This window comes from Epinephelus lanceolatus, chromosome 22 (assembly GCF_041903045.1).
Source record: "Epinephelus lanceolatus isolate andai-2023 chromosome 22, ASM4190304v1, whole genome shotgun sequence".
In the NCBI taxonomy this organism is placed as follows: domain Eukaryota; kingdom Metazoa; phylum Chordata; class Actinopteri; order Perciformes; family Serranidae; genus Epinephelus; species Epinephelus lanceolatus.
Genome location: NC_135755.1, coordinates 21,542,967 through 21,564,827, shown reverse-complemented (window position 1 = coordinate 21,564,827; position 21,861 = coordinate 21,542,967). Strand labels below are relative to the sequence as shown.

Sequence of the window (21,861 nt, the reverse complement as noted above, 5' to 3'; positions counted from 1 at the left end):
GAAATAATAAAAATGTACGAATAAAGACAAAACATTCGCGTTTTAATAGAAATTCTGTATTAAAATTAGTGATTTCGTTACAATATATTATTGTGTCTTGTTACTTTTTTTTAAATAAAATATTTTATACTGACTAAACTTTTGCGAATTATCTGTCCAAGTGTTACAGCAGAAACACTGAAACGCGTCCGGCTTGCCGTAACTTTACCATGGCAACATGGTAAATGTGATTTACGAGCGTTTGGTTTGCGAGGTGCATTACGGCAAACAAGCTGTCGTAAAATGTTCCTTTGTTAAACGTACAACCATCTTTATCTTTCAAAGTCAGTTGACGCTTGAGTCAAATGTGATTTTATGCTCCAGCCTCTTTGTGAAAAGTTACAAAAGTCGTATCTTCAAAAATAAGTGTATAAAGAAAAAAGATGCTTTTTTTTTTGTTTCACGCATGCGCAGTAAGGTGCAACTGGACACCACATATGAATGATATTTTAATAATTAGGTGGTTCGGTCATTAAAACTAGCTTATATTTCATTGCTAATTCAAGGCATATTTGGCAGGTGTAAACACATCCGGTGTGTCAGACAGGAATGTGGATGTAGACGGATGATGTCCCTCTTGACTCCTGCGTGTCTTTGATATATCCTGCCATGAGCGGAAGTGTCTGGGATTCTGCCGAATCCATCCTTCAAATCAGCCGTTTGTAAAGGGAGACGGGGGCGAACACCGTCTGCATTTCTTCCCACACCACCACCACCACCACCACCACCATCAGCTTGGCTCCATTCAGCGTCGCTGTGCACCATTTAATGTAGACATATCTCAGCACGGGACATGCGCTTTCAGGTTCGGCTTTTACTACAGCAGACATGCGTAATTACTGAGTAACCAACATGAGAATAGCTGCAAATTCTGCAACAAAACGAATATGTGCTTAATTCTAATGGACGTATTTTGTTATAGGTCTGCGCAATCGACGTGAACGCCTGCCTGGACACAGGAGAGGATTAAGTTACTGCTGCTGGCGGCGGATTATTTTATTGGCCTCCTCCTGTCACGCCCGAGTCTTTGGTGATCCTTTTTCCAATTAGGAGAGGTCGAAAGCCAGGTATGCTGTTGTGCTCCGGACTCATAACCCTGCCGTTTCCTCCAAATGTCTTATTCTGGGATAAACTACGCATTGCTGCGCGTCCTTTGTTGCTCATGCCTGTAGTTACTCTTTGCGAAATCTACATTTCCTCGCACTGTGTGCAGACAACAATAGAAACCCCAGCATAAATTATGTAAAATACTATGTGGGTATTTTGCAACAGTATAATATGAAATTACAAGCTTCCTAATGTTGTAGATCACTATTTAGTACATAAATACCGATGGATGTGTGACAGTCTTGGGCTCTGCTATACAAAGGTGCAGGGATGTGCCTCACAAGCTGCTGTGAACAAAAATGGAGCCTGTCTACCTGCTAAAATACAATTTGCTTTGACAACTGTGAAGCGTTAGAGAGATGGCATATAGGGTTACTGGCTCCCCTGCCTCAGCAGCTCGGACTGCCCAACCCCCTTCCCCTCTCTGCCACAGCATGTTTTGGTTTCAGGCGGATCATGCCCTTTTGTCCACTGGAGCCTGACTGTACTTTTCAGGACAGACTCCCAGTATGAAAGAATTTGCCTGCTGTTTTGACAGCCCCCTTTTCTCTCTCGCTAACAACCCCTAAAGATGTTAAGGATTGGCTGAATGAGCTGTAAAGTAACTGAATGTGTATGGATCTTAATTAGCTGTGCGCAGATGCATAATGCTAGAACAAAGTTAAGTTGCTCTGCTTTTTAGCAACTGCAATGACTAAAGCGATCATTTTGCATGTGTGTGTAGTTAGTTTTTATGTCCATGTCAATCATTAAACCCATCCCACATGGGTTTACAAACTATAAGCTATTTATCAAACCTCACAGGTTGGACAAGTGCTGCTGTATACATTCACATAACACATGCAAATCAGAACTGTGGGAGAAAAAAAAAGATATGCTTAGAGAAAACAGTTTTTTATCCAAAAACAAAGAATTGTGTGGGTCCTAGTGAAACACATTTAGAAAATCAAATCTTCCATACCATTACGGTGCCACATTGAAGACACTTGAGCAGTGCCTGGAATTGTGAATTCAAAGGGGAACACCACTTAAATGAAGAATTGAAGGATGTTATTTCCATGGCCAGGAAAGTTCCATTATTTGTGAACGTGAGCTCCTCTCTCTCAAAACCGGAAACCAGAGATGTCTCAAACCTATGATGTCATAGGGTATAAAGTCTGGAGCTGCTCCATAGACAATGAATGGGAGACTGATTTTGTGGACCCACAGATTCTTTTTGGTTTCTACACCCAAATGAGCTTTACTCTATTGTAGTGTTCACAGTTCTGAAAGAGAAAATGTCCCCATGTACTCAGAGCATTCCTCTGGCTGTTCTCAGTGTCATCTAGATCAGTGGTTTCGAACTGGTTCAGCCTCGGGGTCCAGATTTCTACTTTGTCATTAGTTCAAGGTCCAACATTTTAATATATTCAGCATCACACTTGTGTTTGGCCATGTCGTCGAGGTAGTTTGTTGTCTCTGTCAAGTAGCTGTCTGTTAATCATTCACTCTACAGCAGGAAACGGCATCTCAAGATAAAAGCTCTGTGCTGGAATTGTATTGTACTAAAAGATAAAGTGCGTATTTTTACAAACTTGACACATTTGCAAGTCACTTGCGGTCCATTCAGAATGGACCCACAACCCACTTTTGGACCACGACCCAGTTGGGTCTAGATCTTTCCAAATTCCTCGTCTATGGAGCAGTTCCAAACTTAATACTCTATGACATCACAAATTTGACTTTTAGCACTCTAATTTTTAGATTTGAAAGTCACTTGTTCGTTTTTACTTATATTTTTAGACTGTTTTGGACTTAAGGAATAACATGTTTGCCTTTTTGTAAATTGGTGATATTCCCCTTTAGTAGCCCTAAAACATTTTAATATCAAAGATCCCAACCCCAACTGTGGGTCAACAGAGCTTCATGGGGAGTTGCGAGGCATTCTTTATTTTAAGTGGTGCAAGAAAACTAGTATTGACTGAAACAATTAGGCCTAATCAAACATTTTAAAATCATTGCACATTTATTTAAAGTTACGACAGAAAGTATTAAGTTCCTCTTTGCTTTCTTGTTTTCATCACTGTTTTCAGGTGTTTGTGCCACATCACTCACTGGTCATGTTTGTCCTTTCTCCACAGACATGTCTTTCAGGCGAGGTGTGGTCAGGCAGAGCAAGTTCCGCCACGTCTTCGCCCAGGCGTGGAAAGCTGAGCACTGCATCGATGATGTCCGAGTGTCCCGCGTGACGTGGGACAGCCCCCTCTGCGCCGTCAACCCCAAATTTATCGCCGTTATCATCGAGGCCGGCGGAGGAGGGGCCTTCCTCGTTGTTCCGATCAGCAAGGTTCAGCCCCGTCTGCATCACATTCAGCGTCAAATAAACAGTGGATCAATATGATTTAAAAGCCTGTTTCCTGTGTTCTACTCTGATGCTAAAAGCAATATGTCAGCAAGTGAGGCCTCGCTCAATGTAATGCTTTTACAGTTCAAAGTCAGATAGTGGACAAAGGTTATAGTCCTGCAGTGTGTTAAAGTTTCTCCAGTCAGCTGCCACAGTGTCGTGATTTTAACTTTTTGTTTTCTCCCACAGAGCGGCAGGATCGATCAGTCCTGTCCCACGGTGTGCGGCCATGCAGCACCAGTGCTGGACATCCAGTGGTCTCCTCATGACGACAACATCATTGCAAGTGCCTCAGAGGACTGCACAGTAAAGGCAGGTTTACACTGCTGAGGCTTTTCAAGCTTGTACGCAGGTGGTTTTGTGGCCCTTCATCAGTTATTGGTGTCAAACATTGTCACATGACATAGGTAACCCTCATCACAGTGTGTAAACTGGGTTTACACACTCTCTCTTCTCCAATTAAAGGAAGTGACATATTGTTGCTCATAGTTTCCTGGCCTGTGACCCCCAAAAGTTCTGCTGTTATATATTAATACACGGCATAAAACACCAGTAGCTCTGGTAGCACCTGAATGGAACACATTCACAAGTTAATGTCTGCTGTGTCTGGTGGTTTGAAGGTGTGGCAGATCCCAGACGGGGGCCTGACGAGCCCGATGACTGAGGCCATTGTGACCCTCGAGGGACACAGTAAGCGAGTTGGAATCCTGGCTTGGCACCCAACTGCCTTCAATATCCTCCTGACTGCAGGTAACACCATTTATGACATCCTGGTGCCACATAATTGGTCGCAGAAAACTATTCGGATTGTGTATGACTGTTTGAAATATAACTTGGTCAGACGCTGCTCTTTTACCTGTGCACTGCAGGGAGACAGATTGAGCTGTACCACCATGCAACAAGACCAGTGTGCTTTATGTGTTGTTTTACATACATTTACATAAACACAAAAAGAAGGGTGTGTGCAGGCAGACCTTCTCACAGGAGGTTTATATATATATATCATGTAGAGTGAAGTTAAAGAGTTTTTCAATTCACTGAAACTACTAAGAACTTAAAAAGGTTTAAATTTGATCATATTACCATCAATGGGTTTTAATCTTGAGAATTAATTTTTGTCTAGGCCCCTTTGTAAACTAATATTACCATCATGGGGCTTTTATTTTGAAAATCAAGCCCTGTCCAGTACCTCCAGTAAACTCCTGTTACCACCTACAAGCTTTTATTTTAAAATCCAGCTCCCTGAATGTTAAATGCTGATAACCATGACCAACATGTCTGCCAACAACACGCCGGTTATGTCATCCATGTGCTAAACAGGGAAAAGTGACCCATCCGCTTGTAAACAGTGAGAGTTGAAGAACAGCTCTTATCTTACTGTGTTGGTGTTCAGTGACAGACAGTTCGAATACTGCTGCATTATACAAGCAAGGAATTGGATTTCCAAGTGATTAATAGCGTGCAATGCAAGTTTAAAGGAGAACGTGATACACTAGAAAAATAATTACACTTTGCTGCAAAGCTGTTAGATGTTGTTTTATCTTAGAAAATAGTCATATGTGTATACCAATGCACATACTCTAGTAGGCTTTGGTGTGCAAGAGCTTAACCTCTAACTATAAAGATGTGTATAAAAAATTGAGCAAATCATGGAGTTGGAGTTGGTGTCAAATATAAGAAACTAAGCAGGTGCATCAGCTCTGAGCATTTATACTTGTGCAGTGGTGTGTCTGTGTCACTCTGCAGTTGCACCTCCAAAACACTCGTGGGCGGAGGACGTTTCTGTGAAGTGCTGTACAGTTTAGTTGATTAAAAACACACCCGAAACACACATTAAACATGGCTTAATAGAGACCATTTCAAACACAAGTACACAAATCAGCTTCACTATTGAGGGAATTGCATTGTTGTTAACAAACACTTCGGGTAGAAAACCAGCAGAGTTTAGTGATATATATATATATATACACACACATATATATATATCACATTTTTCACGTCACTATATCACCGTTTAGACTAATCTGGTGTTTGTAAAGTCTATAAACACAATGATTGAACAAAAATTACTATTTCTGTTTGCGCGTTTTGTAATTAATAACATGGTTATAGTAGATTAGCTGGGCTAACCGTTAGCTGTTAGACCCGTTAGCAGTGTCTGTAATGACTCATTAACTCAATGAACGGTCCGTGAAAAAAATATTTTTTCCAGCGGATTTCTTAGTTACAACATGATTGAGCTAACTGGAGTAGTTTCATGTCGTATCCAACAACGGGAGGCCTTTAACAGATGACGTCCTGATGTTAGCTTTGCTGCTAGTGTTAGCTGGCCCTGTCAGCTGCAGCCACTGATGCTTTCTAGACATCGTGATTTCCTAAAACTGAATAAATACCACACATAGCAACACAAAACTGCTTTGCTAGCTCAATCATGTTGTAACTAAGATATCCACTGGAAAAACTAATTTTTTCACAGACCGTTCATTGAGTTAATGAGTCATTACAGACACCGCTAACGGGGCTAACAGCTAACGGTTAGCCCAGCTAATCTACGATAACCATGTTATTAATTACAAAATGTGCACACAGAAATATTAATGTTTGTTCAATCATTGTGTTTATAGACTTTACAAACACCAGATAAGTCTAAACGGTGATATAGTGACGTGAAAAATGTGACTCATGTACATCTTACATCTCAATTTCAGATCCTCCTCTTGGCATGCAAAGCTCTTAGTGGCATTGCTCAGTAGATATGAGATATGCTCCTTCTTTATAAACTCAGCCAATCACAATGCACAATGCACCAGATCACTTTTATGTACATGCATTTAGCAGTTATGCACTTTAAGAATTGATTGATGTGCCATACTCCCTCCAGGCTGCGATAATTTGATCTGTGTGTGGAACGTGGGCACGGGGGAGCTTGTGTACCAGCTGAGTGATGCCCACCCAGATGTGATCTACAGTGTCAGCTGGAACAAGGACGGCAGCGCTGTCTGTACTGTGTGCAAGGACAAGGCTCTGCGTGTCATCGACCCGCGACGGGGCACCGTGCTGAAGGTGATTTCACATTTCTTCAGATGCACACCAAAGAAGTTATACAACACTACATCGTGCATGCACACATCCTGCCAGTGGCTCGTTTGCTGTGTTGCTCCCACATGAGTCCTTCATCAGTCTCTTATTGTTCTCCTAGGTGAAAGAGAAGGTCCATGATGGCACCAGGCCAATGAGAGCTGTGTTCCTCTCAGATGGGAAGATCCTGACCACAGGCTTCAGCCGTATGAGTGAGAGACAGATGGCATTATGGGATACGGTAAGTCTTACCAGTTACCTTCATATTTAATGATTCTGCAGTGTACTGTTGATGTTCAATGCCAACATTCAGTGTCAGTCTAGGAAGTAGTGCACAATACCCACATCACTTACATTGGAAGGACTTTATGAAGGAATCTAGTATGAAGAAGACCTCTTTTTACAGCAGACAAAAAGTTTCAGTGCTCATACGGGCACCTGATAAAACTTGCCTAACCTGTCTAACCCTCAGCATTCCATAACCATTGGTGTTGTGGGAAAGCTATTCAATATAAAATTATTTGAATGCCATTGTGTGTGATAATAGTGACTGTATGAATGTATGATTCATCCATGGCCATGGTTAGGTATTTTCGGAGGCCTCGGAGTCCTTCGCTGTCTGTGTGCAGGCATGTGACGAAGCTCCAAGGTCTCTGAAGGTTAAGATTTTGTAAGATCAAGACCTTGTAGATGTTTAGACTCCAGTGTGAGACAGCTCTGTATAATGAGTGATATGGTATGGTTGGCATGGCTGTGTCTACACATACATGCTCTGCCAAGATCTTCAGATTCAGACCAGCCTCTTTGCCAGCAGTTGGAGTCTCTCCTCTCTCTAACTACTTTAAAATATCTTTGATTCAGAGTGAGAGGAGGTCCTGTAACCTGGTGCAGTTTGGAGAAAATAGAAAAGTTTTTTAGTATCAGCATTAGCAATTGATTTTCCATTACACAAAAGTTGCAAAATGTTTGCACACTGTCAGTCATAGTTCTTGTGGTGGGTTGAATGTACATACTCTATGCAAGCAATTACATTGCAGTTACAAGTAGCATTAAATCAATGTTTCTTTCTTTTTACAGAAGGATCTCTCCGAGCCAATGGCAGTGCAGGAGATGGATACAAGTAATGGGGTTCTTCTACCCTTTTATGACCCTGACACGAACATGGTCTACCTGTGTGGAAAGGTATTAACTCGACATTGTGCAGAGAACAAAGATTTACTCAAGTGGTAAATTTGTGTCAGTTCACATTTTTGGTTCAGTTGTCTAAATTAGATTATCTTTCAGGGGGACTGCACCATCCGGTATTTTGAAGTGACAGACGAATCCCCCTATGTTCACTTCCTCAGCTTATACAGCAGCAAGGAGCCTCAGAGAGGTGCAGGCTTTCTTAGTAAAAGAGGTGTCGATGTCAACAAGTGTGAAATTGCCAGGTAAATATGTTTGGTCATGTTTTCTTTTTATATTGATCTTGATAAATGTTGCCCATGTAGCCAAAGCCTCATATAGCATTTGGAGACATGTTTTCGGTGTTGGTGTTTTCATAGGGTTTGGTTGCATTTTTAAAAACGTAAAATGCAGCAGCCTTATCCTTTTACGAGATTATACAAATTTCCTGGTCTTCTCTAGATTCTACAAACTGCATGAAAGAAAGGTGGAGCCCATTTCTATGACTGTACCGCGAAAGGTAAGCCCTGCACAGCCTTTAAAACAAATCAGGCAATATTAAATTAAACAGTTTGTATTACTTATGATTTTCTATAAGGAATTAAAAGCATGCATGCCCAGGGAGTCTATACGTAACTGTAATTAAATTCTGTCTCCATCTTGCCTCCGCAGTCAGATCTGTTTCAGGGAGACCTTTACCCGGACACAGCCGGTTTGGAGCCGGCGCTCCTGGCTGATGAATGGATTGCTGGGCAGGATGCACCACCCCTATTGGTCTCTCTTAGCGGTGGGTACTCAGCTCCTCCATCCAAGCACAGAGACACCCTCAGAAGCAAACCCAAGCTCGTCTCACAAGACTCTGGGACTGGGGCCGCCCAGCCTTCAGCAGGAAATGCAGCAGCTCCCACACCTACATCTACATCTAGCTCTGCTGCCAAGGAGACAGAAGAAGAGGTGCCACAGCCACGAGTAGCCACAAGGGAGACAGATGGAAATGCTGAGAGGCCGAAGAAAGAGGTGAGTTGACAGAATGAGACACGTTGACCTTACTAATGTTTTTAAATGCTCAAAGTTCAGACTTGTTCCTTTTCTCCTCCCTTCTTTCAGGAGGATCTGTTGAACGAGTTGTTAGCAGAAATGAAGGCGTTGCGTGCAGTCGTCCTCGCTCAGAGCCAGAGGATCGAGTTGCTGGAGAGGCAGCTGGCTCGGATTGAGGATGGGGATGTATGAGGAGGGCGGAAGAACCACTACATTCAGAGGGCTTTCTTACTAAATCCATAGACCATAGCCTTACTAGAATCAACAGTACCTTAAGCTGTGTGAGTGGAAGAATGTAGTGTAGGGTTGCGACTAACTGTGAATCACAGTGGCTTACCACCAGGTCATTTATTGTGATGAAAGCAAGACCACAATTTGTTTCCGTGATTGTTTTCCAGACTGTGGCTGAGAACGGGGTGTCATCTGCATAGAGTTAAGTCTGACAGTGAGATAATGTTTTGTTTTTCATATGAAGGAGTATTGTAGCAGCTTTTTGGTGGTGCATATCGTGCAGCTTTGAGCTTTGCAAAATCCTTACGCTAATTTTGAAGGGCTTTGAAGGCATTACAGTGGCACCATTGCCTCAAGTTACTGCACAAAGTAGTGATAAAAGCATTATATTAAAAGCTAATGAAGGTTGACATACTATAGCAAAGCGATGAAGTACCTCCAATATGATTTTCTTTCTCCAAAGCACTCACAAATGTAACCATTAGGGCTATTTAATCAGGTAGTTAAAGCTGCTAAACTGTGATGTCATATCAAACCCCCAATTGTTAACTCATTGTGTGACTTGTGCTTTGTTTTACTACTTAATTATGTGTAAGGTTAACGGTAGAAGAATCTTCCGGTACACAAATCAGTGACAGTGAGAATTATGGGACTGATAGCTGGTGGGAGTGTAGGTGAATATTTATGTGTATCGTAATTCTGTGTAGTCTTTGCAGGTAACACTTGTGATTTTGTACCTCGTGTTATGAGGAAAGAGCTGCGGCAGTGTGAGGTTTTCTGTAACATCACAAGGCAAGATATTTGGTCCACATTAGGATATAAACACAGAAATGCTTCCCTCTTTCCTTCTTTTGACGTGTGGAAAGGCTGCAGTATCTGGTGCCCTCTGAAGAACCAGGATTTTGAGTTTAGTTGTTGCTTCTGGATATATGGTTGAAGTTGTGCTATATAGTAGCATACAGACATAACCCAACACTAGTTAGAGTGCAGTCACACTAAAACACACTAGATTTATCCAGAACAGCAGTTCAGAAAATCATTTGCAGCCAGAAGAAAGAAAGTTGCAGTGAAATGAGAAATATTTTCTACAGTTTTCATTTATATTGGTGTTAAAGAAACACTTAACCCACAAAATGATCATTTGTATATAAATACTCGAAAACATTTTGCTAGCTTGCCACAATGGTGAACGAAGAATCCAAAAACAGAAAATTCTTGATGAATTGGACTAAAGTTGGAGTTGAACAACAACTGCAAGACTATATAATAACATCTGTTTACGAACTCTTGACGCAACTCCTGCAGCATAATCCTAAGTCTCATTTATAGGAAGATAGGATACAAAGCAAATCAAAGTTGGAGGATTGCGGATATAAAGAGTGCAAAATTTAAAAAGACAAACAAAACAGGAAATGCAAAATTTAAAAACTAGGTACCACTAAGGTGGAAATAAGGTGCAATCCGATAAATAAAATGCCAGTTGTTAAAAGCTGCCCCCTTTTACTCCAATTCATCGAGAATTTTCTGTTTTTGGATTCTTCGTTTACCCTGGAAATTTTTTATCCCAAATCCAAGGCAACACTTGGTAAGTAATTACTATACACATGATCCTTTTGAGGGCGAAGTATTCCTCTAAAAGGTGGAAAGATCTTTTAGATTGTTTTTTTATTTTAGTTTTGTGTTTTTTGCAATTACATTTAGAGGCATTTTTCTGTCACCTCTGTCTGTCGATGATCGTGTAATAATAATGGTACATTCCACATGAAACTTATCCCTTTATTACTTTATTGATTTATATTCCTTTGTGCACTGACCTTTTAACACTAACTGTAAAACCAGTAGCAGTTTAAATGAGACTCCAATGTGAAACTCAATAAACATTCATTCCTTCCTTTGTATTTATGCTGTGGCTTTTTATTTATACTAAAGAAATGTTGTGATTGTAATCTTACATTTGTGGATATGTGATAATTACTTGGCCAAGTAATGTTTGGATAGCATACATGTGTGTGAGTGTGTTGTGCCAAGCAACTGCTGCCTACAATAAATAGACATATGCACACACACAAAACACATTGCCTCCATATAAAGGACGCAACACCTTGAAGATTTCTCACATTTTATGTTGGCTTTTTTTTTTGGCATTTGTCATCTGAACTTCTCATGCTCTATAAATATCCTTAAGGTGTCTCATAAACTGAATCAGGGTTCACAAGTGGCAAATTAAATTGACTGGAAGAAATGACGAGGTCCCACAGATGACGGCAGATGCCAGGTTAGAAACTACAATTAAGTGATGCTGTCTGTAGCTTTTAGAGAGAAACCATTTAAGAAGTATTGGAGATTGAAAGTAGTGCAGCCGTCTCCATGATTAGTTGGGACTCTCGTCTTTAGTAGGTCATCTAAACAAACTGAGCAACCAACCAAGAAGGGCACCATGACATAACAGCAGACACTGGCATGCGTGAAAGACTGACAGCAGGGAACCAGTTCAGGTCAACTATAGTATGCCATGAATAGCTGTGGTCTGACAAAACAAAAACTAAACTTTGCAGACTGCAAAGTGTTACATCGAGGCACACGAGCCACCACAAGGCAGTAAAGTGGCTGGTGGTGGTATCGTGAGTAATGGTGTAGTTTAGATAAACGAGATAACAGGATATTACACAGCTTCAGTGGAATCCTCGAACTCAGTCCAGCTAAAACCCTGTTGCATGTGACTTAATGATAGGTGGTCCAGCTGCTAAATGACCAAACAGCCATTTTGTTTGGCCCTGTTTCCACTGAGCAGTATAGTACGGTGAGGTTCAGTTCGGTACTTTTTTTCTCCACTGTGAAAAGTTGTGGATGGTACCAATGGAACCATTCCATACTGTCCCCATTTTTGGTCCCCCCTCTGTTGGGGTACCTGGCACACAGATCTGATACTAAAAGGTGGAGCTGTGAACACTGCAGTCTGTTGATTGGTCAGTAGAGGACAGTCACTCTGCTCAGGGCTGAGCTGTGGCTGGTTTCATGTAACCACTGTTCATACCATGGAGAGTTTTAGTAGACTTTAACTATAAAATAAGGAATGTTTTGCTTAACCTAATTCACTGGGCCGACTGCTGGCAACTTTTAAGGTGGAACGTTAACTTGTCATGTTACGCAATGCATGAGTTGATGATGTGAATCAATCAGCACATCTTAACTTTCACTGTGACAACTTTGACTATTACTTTAGTTTTTATATGACACACTTTTAGTAATGAGTGGATCTTCAAGTCTATATATAATTTAATTTCGACCGGGTTATTTTAAGGCATATATTCTAATCCTCACCAACACTAAGTCCCTGAACTTGCCTGAGAAGGACTAAATGCACAAACCGCTGCTTTTAACATCTCATGGTGAGATGCAGCCAGTCTTATTTTGTTCTGAAAATGTTGGTGTGCAGCCACGTTCTGTGGACGATAAACAAGGTGCAGACAAAGGAGGAAATACAGTGAGTGCTGGACGGAGCAGTGAGTGACAACAACCCCGCCCACATAAAGAGTACTGTTTGTGGTGGAAATGCTAGGGTCTAGGTACCATGTCTGAAGGGTTACTTTGGTTCCAAAGGTACCATACTGGAAGTGTTTGGTGGAAATGGGGCTTTTGTTTCCCATTTCTAGAACCAGGGCTGTGTAAAAACACCTGAAGAATCCTGTACTATTGTGATGAAACTTCCTTAACAAAATCTGTCCCCAGAAAGACAGACATATAAACACCTGGCAAAGAACTCCCTGCTATACTTGGTTTTTCCACATTTTGCCATGATCACACACACACACACAAGGCGAGAACAATACCAGCCCCACTGTCACAGCTGGTGACAAACCATCCATTGAAAAGATAGAAAACAAGTGTGAGATATAAGGTGGAAAAAACAAGACAGGAAGTGCACCCTCACTAACCTTTAAGGGAAAAAACTACAATAAAAAGATTAAATATTTTTCTCATTTATAATTAGCAACAAAATAGAGATGATTTCTGACATCTTATCTGGTCTTGAATTGTGAAATATTTGCTAGCAAGTTCACACTCTGTCTGTAAACTTAGATTTTCTCATGATTGCACACCAGACACTCATGTTCATGTTCTCGACTGAGTGATACAGTGTGACTGTACAGATTTAGCACAGCGGCCTTTGTAGCGAGGAGGGGCTGTGGCTGCCTGGCCATCGGAGCGAAAACAGGATGTGGCCGACTTGTTTCACCTTAAGAAGCTATGAGCAGCATTTGAACTTGATGTGTTCTTCATACAGGCTCAAATCTACAGTGTGTAATAATAACCTTAAATTTTTTTTGCATAAATCTGTATCGTGGTTTAGTTCTTGGGCTGTGGTGGGCTCATGTAGCATTTTTAGACTCCTCTCCTCTTTTTCAGTGTAATGTCAGAAGTACATAACTGTGCAAGTACATAAGATTTGTCACGCTATCTTGTGGAGGTGGTATCGACAGCCACTGGCATATGCTTGAAGGCTGAAATGTGTCACAGGAAATAAATTGGTGAATTATAGTCAGTAAAGTGCATAAAGGTTCTTAAATACACTTGAATATTTTAGCCTGTCCCTTTGTTGCAAACTAAAAGTGATACAAGTCAGTTTGCAGGGGAATATTCAAATTTGTATGTCTTCCTCTTTCCATAAATAATTGCGCATTTTCTTATCTGTGCTTTCCACCACACCCTGCTTCATTTTGACTTGAATCTGTGTTCTCCCCCCCCCTTCAGCCTCCACCTACCTCAAAGGGCTGCAGCGAGCTATCTTCACCACATGTCATCACCCCCTCTCTCTCGTTTTCTCTCAGTCTCCTCCACACACACACACACACACACACACACACACACACACGCGCCCATGCTGTCACACGGTTCAACAGCACCCTAAGTTACACAAGTTAGTCTTTTACCCGGCTTCGTGTTTTGGCACTTTATCTTCTGCTCGCAACTTGGGTAAGTCTTGTACAGTTTATTTCCTTCCCCTTTTTTTGTATTTTGACCAGCATCTTAACTCAACTATTCCTAAATAATCATGATATAAATGCCTCATACTTTGTCTGCTCTTCTGTATTTAATTATAGCTCTACATGTACAGAGGCCTATAGAGTTTAGATGCTTGAGTCTTTTACCTAATGGACTTCATGATTTAAATAGTTGTATAATTACAGTATTGCAGGCATTAATTTACCACCTAGGTCAGTTATCCTCGTGCATTTCAGCCCTTATTGCATATTAAGTGCATTTATTTTGCATCTGTATGTATTTTTTTTTTTTAATTTAACATTATGTTGTGACTTTTAAGGTCTGATCTCTAGAAGTCTGATTAACCATGACTAAAAAAGTTTCCTCCCATGGCTGGCTGACTGATGCTGTTCAATTATCATTTTGACAGGAAACCAGCAACTCTGCGAGCGGTCTGCTAGCTTCCTGTCACCACAAACAACGCGAACAGTTTATAGTCGAACAAGATCAAGGCATTACAGACTTCCTGTTACATCTCCAGTGTACGTCTTATTTATTGCAGCTATGGATCTTTGGTTAAGTTTCAGCCAGTGTGGATGGTTCTTCATGTAATTGTGTCAGGATTAGATATCAGTACTGAAAAAGTATTTCATGTTAAGATTCAGTAGCTTCTAAAATATAATTTCACCTTAGTGTGGATTTTTTAAAGCAAAATTGAACTGAATGGATAATCCTCTGAAGACACCATGCGATGTTACTTAATTTTCTAATTTTCTTTCTTTCTAGATCCTGAATATAAATCTACCAATGGATCTCCTTCTGATGAAAACTTCATAACTGCTTTCAAGTACACGGACTGCAAAATTGTGCCTGCAACTGTAACACCAAGCCAGTGGGATTTTTCTACTCAACAGGACATTTTCTAAGGAGGTAAAGTGCATTTCTAAATCTAATCTGCCTCAGTTTTGTGGGATTTACAGCTGGGTAAATATGAGAGGAATTCTGGTGCTCTTGGAAAGGAATAGCAGTGGATTGTGACCTGCTTCAAAAAGCCTATGAAACCTCCAGTGAGATAGCTCCAAGAAATATATGTATGTGCTGACATCATCTAATCATCCTTGCACATAAGGCATTGTTTTATGCGACAAACCTGAAGTGCGGCCTGAAACAAATCATGTAAACATTTTATTCACATCAAAAGAGCTAAGATAATTTATTAAAACCCTTTAACATTCTGCTCAACTGTTTGGTAGAGTACATCTTTAGTTACTATCTTAATAAAAATGGGTTAAACTTACTTCAGCCTGATTAAGCTATCTCTATCATTCGGTTTAAATATGTTATGCAAAAAAAGTCCACTAGATGTCACTGTATCTTTAAATAGTGGTCCTCTTCAGATCAAATCCTACAGGAAGCTAGTAACAAAAAACTCACTCCAAACATAAAGGCTCCATGTGGCAGGATTTTCAAACGTAGGCATATTTGTTCGACATTTTGTAGTTTCAGGGGCCTCACTGAACAGATTTATGTAACTTTATACGAAAACAAAAGTCTTGTAAGGGTCAAATATCTTTTTGAAACATGCTCTACCAAATGGTTGATTTGTCCTTTTATGGTAAAGCTAGTGAAGCTAAGCTAATGTAATATAAATTGGCGATTTGCTACAAAATAAAAACAATTCTGATCTAAAGTGGCCAAAGCAGCTTTTGGGTTTGAATTCATCTTGGGAACAGTCTATGTGCCACATGAAGGATCTATTTTTTTCAGCAAGGACTATTTTGGAAATATCTCCCAAGATATTTCATTTATGAACAGTAAATACAGCTTACCAATAGTGATGTTGGGTGATTTCAATTCAAGAACTGGTACTCTGAGTGACTCTTTAAATGTTGGTGACGTAGGAACGAATATTAGAAATGGGCTGTCTTTTGATGGTGAAATGCTTTTAAATAGTGAAATAAATGATTTTTCTTTGATGGATCTACAGAGGGTCAGTGAAGATCTAATGACTAATAATAACAGTCACAGTCTAATTGAATTATGTCAAAGTTCAGAGTTGAAGATTGTAAATGGAAGATTTGGGTCTGATAAAAGCATTGGGCGCTACACCTGTTTTAATTATAATGGAAACAGCGTTATTGACTATGCCATAGTGTCAGCTTGTTTGTTAGCACAGATTATTTATTTTTGTGTTAAACCTTTGGATAAATGCTTGTCAGATGTCCACTGCCCTATTAGTTTAACTATAAGAGCCAATAACCTTGGTACTCATAAGTGTGAAACTCTTACAGATACTGCTTATTATGATCCTGAAAAAGATTATAGACACATGACCCATTTAATATTTAAACACCAATGGAAACCTGAGTTAAAAGCCACATACCAAGAAACCTTTAATTTAGAGGTTATAAAAATGTATGATTCAATGATTGACGCGATTAATATTTCCAATACAAATCTGGTTGAAATAAATAACATTAGTAAAGGTATATGTGACGTTATGGTAGATCCTGCTAAAAGTTTGGGTTTATGTAAGGCATATGGTCAGGATCTGTACAAATGTGGTAGAACGTCAAAAAAACTACAGAAGAGAAAACCCTGGTTTAATGCTGAATGTATTGAGGCTCATAGAAAATATTTTAAATCCATGAACATATTCAAATTTAACCGCTCTGCCCAATCTAAAGTTGAAATAAAATGTATAGCTAGCTAGCTAGCTTCTTTACATAGGAAACTTCGTACACTTAAAAAATCTAATAGTAATGAATATTGGTCTATTTTAAATGCAGGTAAACCATCTGGAAGATTAGGAAATGTATCTATAGAAACCTTTGCTGAATATTTTAAAAAACTCAGCCAAAAATCGAGTGATAATTGTACACCAGAAGACCAGCAATTTGACCTCAGACAAGTCACCTCTCCTACAAATGAATACATAAATGATTTGTTTACTTTGGAAGAAATACAGTGAATGGTAAAAAAATTAAAAAATAAAAAAGCAAATGGTATTGATGATGTTATAAATTAATATATAAAGAACTCCCCTTTGGAAGTGTTGAACATTATAGTTAAATTTTTTAATTTGGTACTGATAACAGGTATAGTCCCCACTGACTGGTGTTTAGGAGTGATAAAACCACTATACAAAAACAAGGGACCAGTAGATGATCCTGAAAATTACAGAGGTATTACTTTACTTAGTTGTATTGGTAAGCTTTTTATGGCTGTAATAAATTACAGACTAACTGCTTATATAGAATCTGAAAGAATTCTTGGAGAAGAGCAGGCAGGGTTTAGGAAAGGCTTTTCAACCCTTGACCATATTTTTGTTCTTCACTCACTGGTTGAATGGTGTTTGGTTGAAATAGTCTAGATTTAAAGGTAAACATGAGAATGATTAACTTTTGGGTACATTTAATTAGTCATGATACAACAAAAATCTCTTTGATTGTGTTTATTGTTTTCAAGATTTTGTATGATGACAATATTTTTAAGTGTAAATGGATTTCCAAAGTTAAAAATATTCTTGATGATTGTGGTTGATCGTACTTATGGCATGACGCTGGACGGATGAACCCTAAGTATTTAAAATTAATGATTGAACGTAGATTATCTGATATGGAACTACAGAGATGGCATGAGAAATTACAAAGCAACCCTTTATGTGATAATTATACATTGTTTAAAACGGATTTCACTTTTGAACCTTATTTGATTATGTTAAGACCTGCCGAAAGGATTTGTTTGTCTAAGTTTCAGTGTGGAGATCACAAGTTACCTATCTCTGAGCGCAGGTATGATCGTGAAAATGTCCCTCAGCAATGTACTCTTTGTTTGTCTGGCAATCGAGGAGACAAATATCATTATGTACTTGTGTGTTCCTTTTTTAACAAAGAGAGAAGAGAGTTGGTCAGACAGTTCTATAGAGTAAATCCAAATATTTATAAGTTTCAAAAGTTAATGTCATCTCAAAAAGTAAAGGTCTTGTCAAATTTTTTGAAACTTTTAAAGAAAATCCTGAATAGTTTCTCTTGATTTGCTTTGACTTGTATGTATGTACATTAATTCTGTAGTACTCTGAAGTAAAAATCCAGCGCTTCTTTCTTAGTGTGGACATTTAAGGGTTAAAGGAGCTTAATGTATGATTCTAAACATTAATAAAGCAGCAAATCACTATTTGTTATGTAAGATATGGTGGGGTAATGGCATCTTGAGCAAAAAATGAAGTCACACTACCTCTCTTTGTGTTTTAATCCAAGCTGTTGTGTTGGTTTTTAGGGTAGACAGTCTGGCCACATGTGAATGTTAGCACATGTGAGTCACTATGAGTGTATCCCACAGGCTAGCTAATCGCTGCCACTGCTCTGTACTGCGCTCACACAGCGGTTAGCGCTGGTATCGGGAACGTCGGAAGCATAGGTCAACAATGTTAGCTCTGTCAGCACTGTCTATGGGGTCAGCACCATTAACTGCTAGCCGCCGGCTCAGCTACCTCAGTGATGAGAACCGTGTGCAGACAACCCTGCCTCAGACTCTGAATCATAGATATGCTTTGAATGTCTCATAAGACCTCGCCTGTAGAGTAAATATGAAGCTACAGCCAGCAGCCAGCTAGCTTAGCTTAGCATAAAGACTGGAAATGGAGGAGGGAACGTTAATTTGCTGCTTTACCAGGGATTTTGAGCTAGAATATTTCCTTTAGCCTGGGGCCTTCGGACAGAGCTAAGCTAGCTGCTTCTCCCTGTTTCCAGTGTTTATGTTAAGCTAAGCTAACCAGCTACTTCAGCTACATATTGACCACACAGACATGAGAGTACCATGAGCAACAGGAAAGCAAATAATATTTCCCAAAATATCAAACTACATCTTCAAGAGGCAATAAATACAAAAACATATCAAAGTGAATAAACCCCAGTGTGTGAGCATGCTAACCCTTTTCTCTCTTTTCTCTTCAGGCATGAGTGACTCTAACAACACATCCAATAGGACTGTGCTGATCCTGGCTTTCTGCCTAATAGGCTTACTTTTATTGCTGATCTTCTTGTACAAGAAGTTGAACAGGGATACAAATGGAGAATATACCGTCAAGCGCATGGTGTATAAGGAGGGAGGGGTCAGGGACCGCGTGAGAGGTGCAGCGTTAGCTCTGGAGTCACGTCTTGGAGTCCAGCTGTGGCCTCAAAGCGACACTGAGGAGGATGGAGAAGAAATGCAGGAAATCAGAGATGAGGAGGGACAGGTGGAGGAAGGTGGTAGCCAGGGGAGTGACAGCGAGGGAGAGGACCAGGAGGAGGATAGTGCGAAGGAAAAAGAAGGTGACACTTCAGATGATAACTCAAGTGTGCAGAGTTCAGAGGCAGGGGAGCAAACCAGGCTAACGGATCAGGCGGACGCAAAGGAAGAGAAAGAGGAGAAAGTGGGTGACGGGGAAGGTAAAGGTGAAGCAAGTGGGGGGCCTGGATTGTTGATAGATATAAAGCAGTTCTCTGGAAGTGCCATCTGGTCTGAGGAAGAGGGATGTGAGGGCAAGGACGGTGATATGACTGTGCTGTGAGAACAACATTAGAAAGATCATGAAATAAAAGGGAATCTCAGGAAATAGTCTGAGGTCATGAGTCCAAGTCCCCTAATTAGCTGTTCAAATAAATTTTCTGTACATTTTACTTCTCAACATGAAAGTCTAAAGGCTGTTCCACACAGCTAGGAAAGAAACTATTTGTGTTAGTCTAACAGTGGTCTAAAAATACTGGAATCACCCTATAAAACACCCACCATGTGTTAGTTTTTACTTGCAGAACGTAGACTCCCCCATGTTGCTAAAACCCCATAAATTCCTCCTTAAACACACTGAGGACATTGTCTTCAATGGTAGCTACAGCTCTAGTCTTACTTCCACTTCCTGTTATGGCATCAGGATAAAAAGGTGATTGATGAATGAAGCTGTTATACATAAACAGGAATACACTGGAATTTGAATGTTTGTTTAGGAATTTACTTTTTATATCGTAAATCTGCTCAGCTAAGAAATCAAACTGTATTATTGTGTCCGCCTATTGCATGCTGTGTATTGTGGACTTTGACACACTGTATGTGTTATTGCTTTAAATGTTTTTTCTAATTAAAAAAAATTTAAACAAAAACTAAAATATATTTCACTGTGTTCATATTGTTCTTGATCAAGCTGAAACAATTAGTCAGTTAATTGAATGAGCAATCCTCATTAAATTTAAATCATTTTATTAAAGCAAACAAGACAGAATTTAAATGTTAACTAGTGTCATAGTTACAAACTGAATATTTTGGGGGGTTTAGAGTGAGTTTTGATGACGAACTGACAAGGGCAGAATATCAACAATGTAAAGTTAGTCACAGCAAGAGTTATATTATCATAGGTGGGAGTAAACTTTCCATCAAGTGACATTTCATACTTTATGTATGTTGTTACACTGTGGCTTAATGAGTAGTCAAAGTAAATTAGTATGTTGAATGAACTGTATGCAAAACTATAACATTAAGATCTATACATATTTGCTGTTAAATAATATAATGACGCTACTATGAAAAAAAACTACAGTAAAGTTACTACAGACTCACAACTACTGACATCACGGACGGAACGGGTCCACCCTTTTCTGCAAAACGTCATTCAAATCAACAAGCGCTGACCACAAAGTGACACAAAAAGACCACAAAGAGATGCAAAGGAACTGCAGAGAGACACAAAATTACTCCATCAAGATACAGAATTACCTCTAAGAAATACAAAATTACCTTAATAAGACACAAAATTATTCCAATATTAAACAAAATTACCTCATCAAGGCAATAAATTACTTTAAAAAAAAAAAAAACAGTGCTCTAATAAGACACAAAATTATGTCCCAAAATTACTCCAATAAGTCACAAAATTACCTCTAAGAAATACAAAATTACTTCAATAACACACAAAATTACTCCAATAACACACAAAATTACCTCAAAGAAATACAAAATTACTTCAATAACACACAAAATTACCTCAAAGAAATACAAAATTACTTCAATAACACACAAAATTACTTCAATAACACACAAAATTACCTCAAAGAAATACAAAATTACTTCAGTAACACACAAAATTACTTCAGTAACACACAAAATTACTTCAATAACGCACAAAATTACCTCAAAGAAATACAAAATTACTTCAATAACACACATAATTACTTCAATAACACACAAAATTACCTCAAAGAAACAAAATTACTTCAATAACACACAAAATTACTTCAATAACACACAAAATTACCTCAAAGAAACATAAAATTACTTCAATAACGCACAAAATGACCTCAAAGAAATACAAAATTACTTCAATAACACACAAAATTACTTCAGTAACACACAAAATTACCTCAAAGAAACATAAAATTACTTCAATAACGCACAAAATTACCTCAAAGAAATACAAAATTACTTCAATAACACACAAAATTACTTCAATAACACACAAAATTACTTCAATAACGCACAAAATTACCTCAAAGAAATACAAAATTATTTAAATAACACACAAAATTACTTCAATAACGCACAAAATTACGTCAAAGAAATATAAAATTACTTCAATAACACACAAAATTACTTCAGTAACACACAAAATTACCTCAAAGAAACACAAAATTACTTCAATAACGCACAAAATTACCTCAAAGAAATACAAAATTACTTCAATAACACACAAAAATTTACTTCAATAACGCACAAAATGACCTCAAAGAAATACAAAATTACTTCAATAACACACAAAATTACTTCAATAAGAGACAAAATTAATTCAATAACACACAAATTTACTT

The 21,861-nt window shown here is 39.0% G+C and overlaps 2 protein-coding genes across 2 annotated transcripts; both read left to right on the top strand.

Moving 5' to 3' along the window:
- Positions 1 to 517: 517 nt before the first annotated feature.
- On the top strand, positions 518 to 10,938 carry coro1b (coronin, actin binding protein, 1B). The gene is made up of 12 exons (XM_033651982.2): positions 518 to 844; positions 962 to 1,106; positions 3,267 to 3,472; positions 3,719 to 3,841; positions 4,150 to 4,279; positions 6,411 to 6,592; positions 6,729 to 6,848; positions 7,685 to 7,789; positions 7,892 to 8,037; positions 8,234 to 8,291; positions 8,444 to 8,788; positions 8,879 to 10,938. Exons 3-12 carry the CDS (start codon positions 3,269 to 3,271, stop codon positions 8,999 to 9,001), a joined length of 1,536 nt encoding a protein of 511 aa, XP_033507873.1. The 5' UTR covers positions 518 to 844; positions 962 to 1,106; positions 3,267 to 3,268; the 3' UTR covers positions 9,002 to 10,938.
- A 2,866-nt stretch (positions 10,939 to 13,804) lies between these two features.
- On the top strand, positions 13,805 to 20,163 carry LOC117272827 (uncharacterized). Its single transcript, XM_078164042.1, has 4 exons — positions 13,805 to 14,014; positions 14,454 to 14,565; positions 14,810 to 14,953; positions 18,979 to 20,163. The coding sequence occupies exon 4, from the start codon at positions 18,981 to 18,983 to the stop codon at positions 19,575 to 19,577; it is 597 nt and encodes a 198-aa protein (XP_078020168.1). The 5' UTR covers positions 13,805 to 14,014; positions 14,454 to 14,565; positions 14,810 to 14,953; positions 18,979 to 18,980; the 3' UTR covers positions 19,578 to 20,163.
- The last annotated feature ends 1,698 nt before the right edge of the window (positions 20,164 to 21,861 follow it).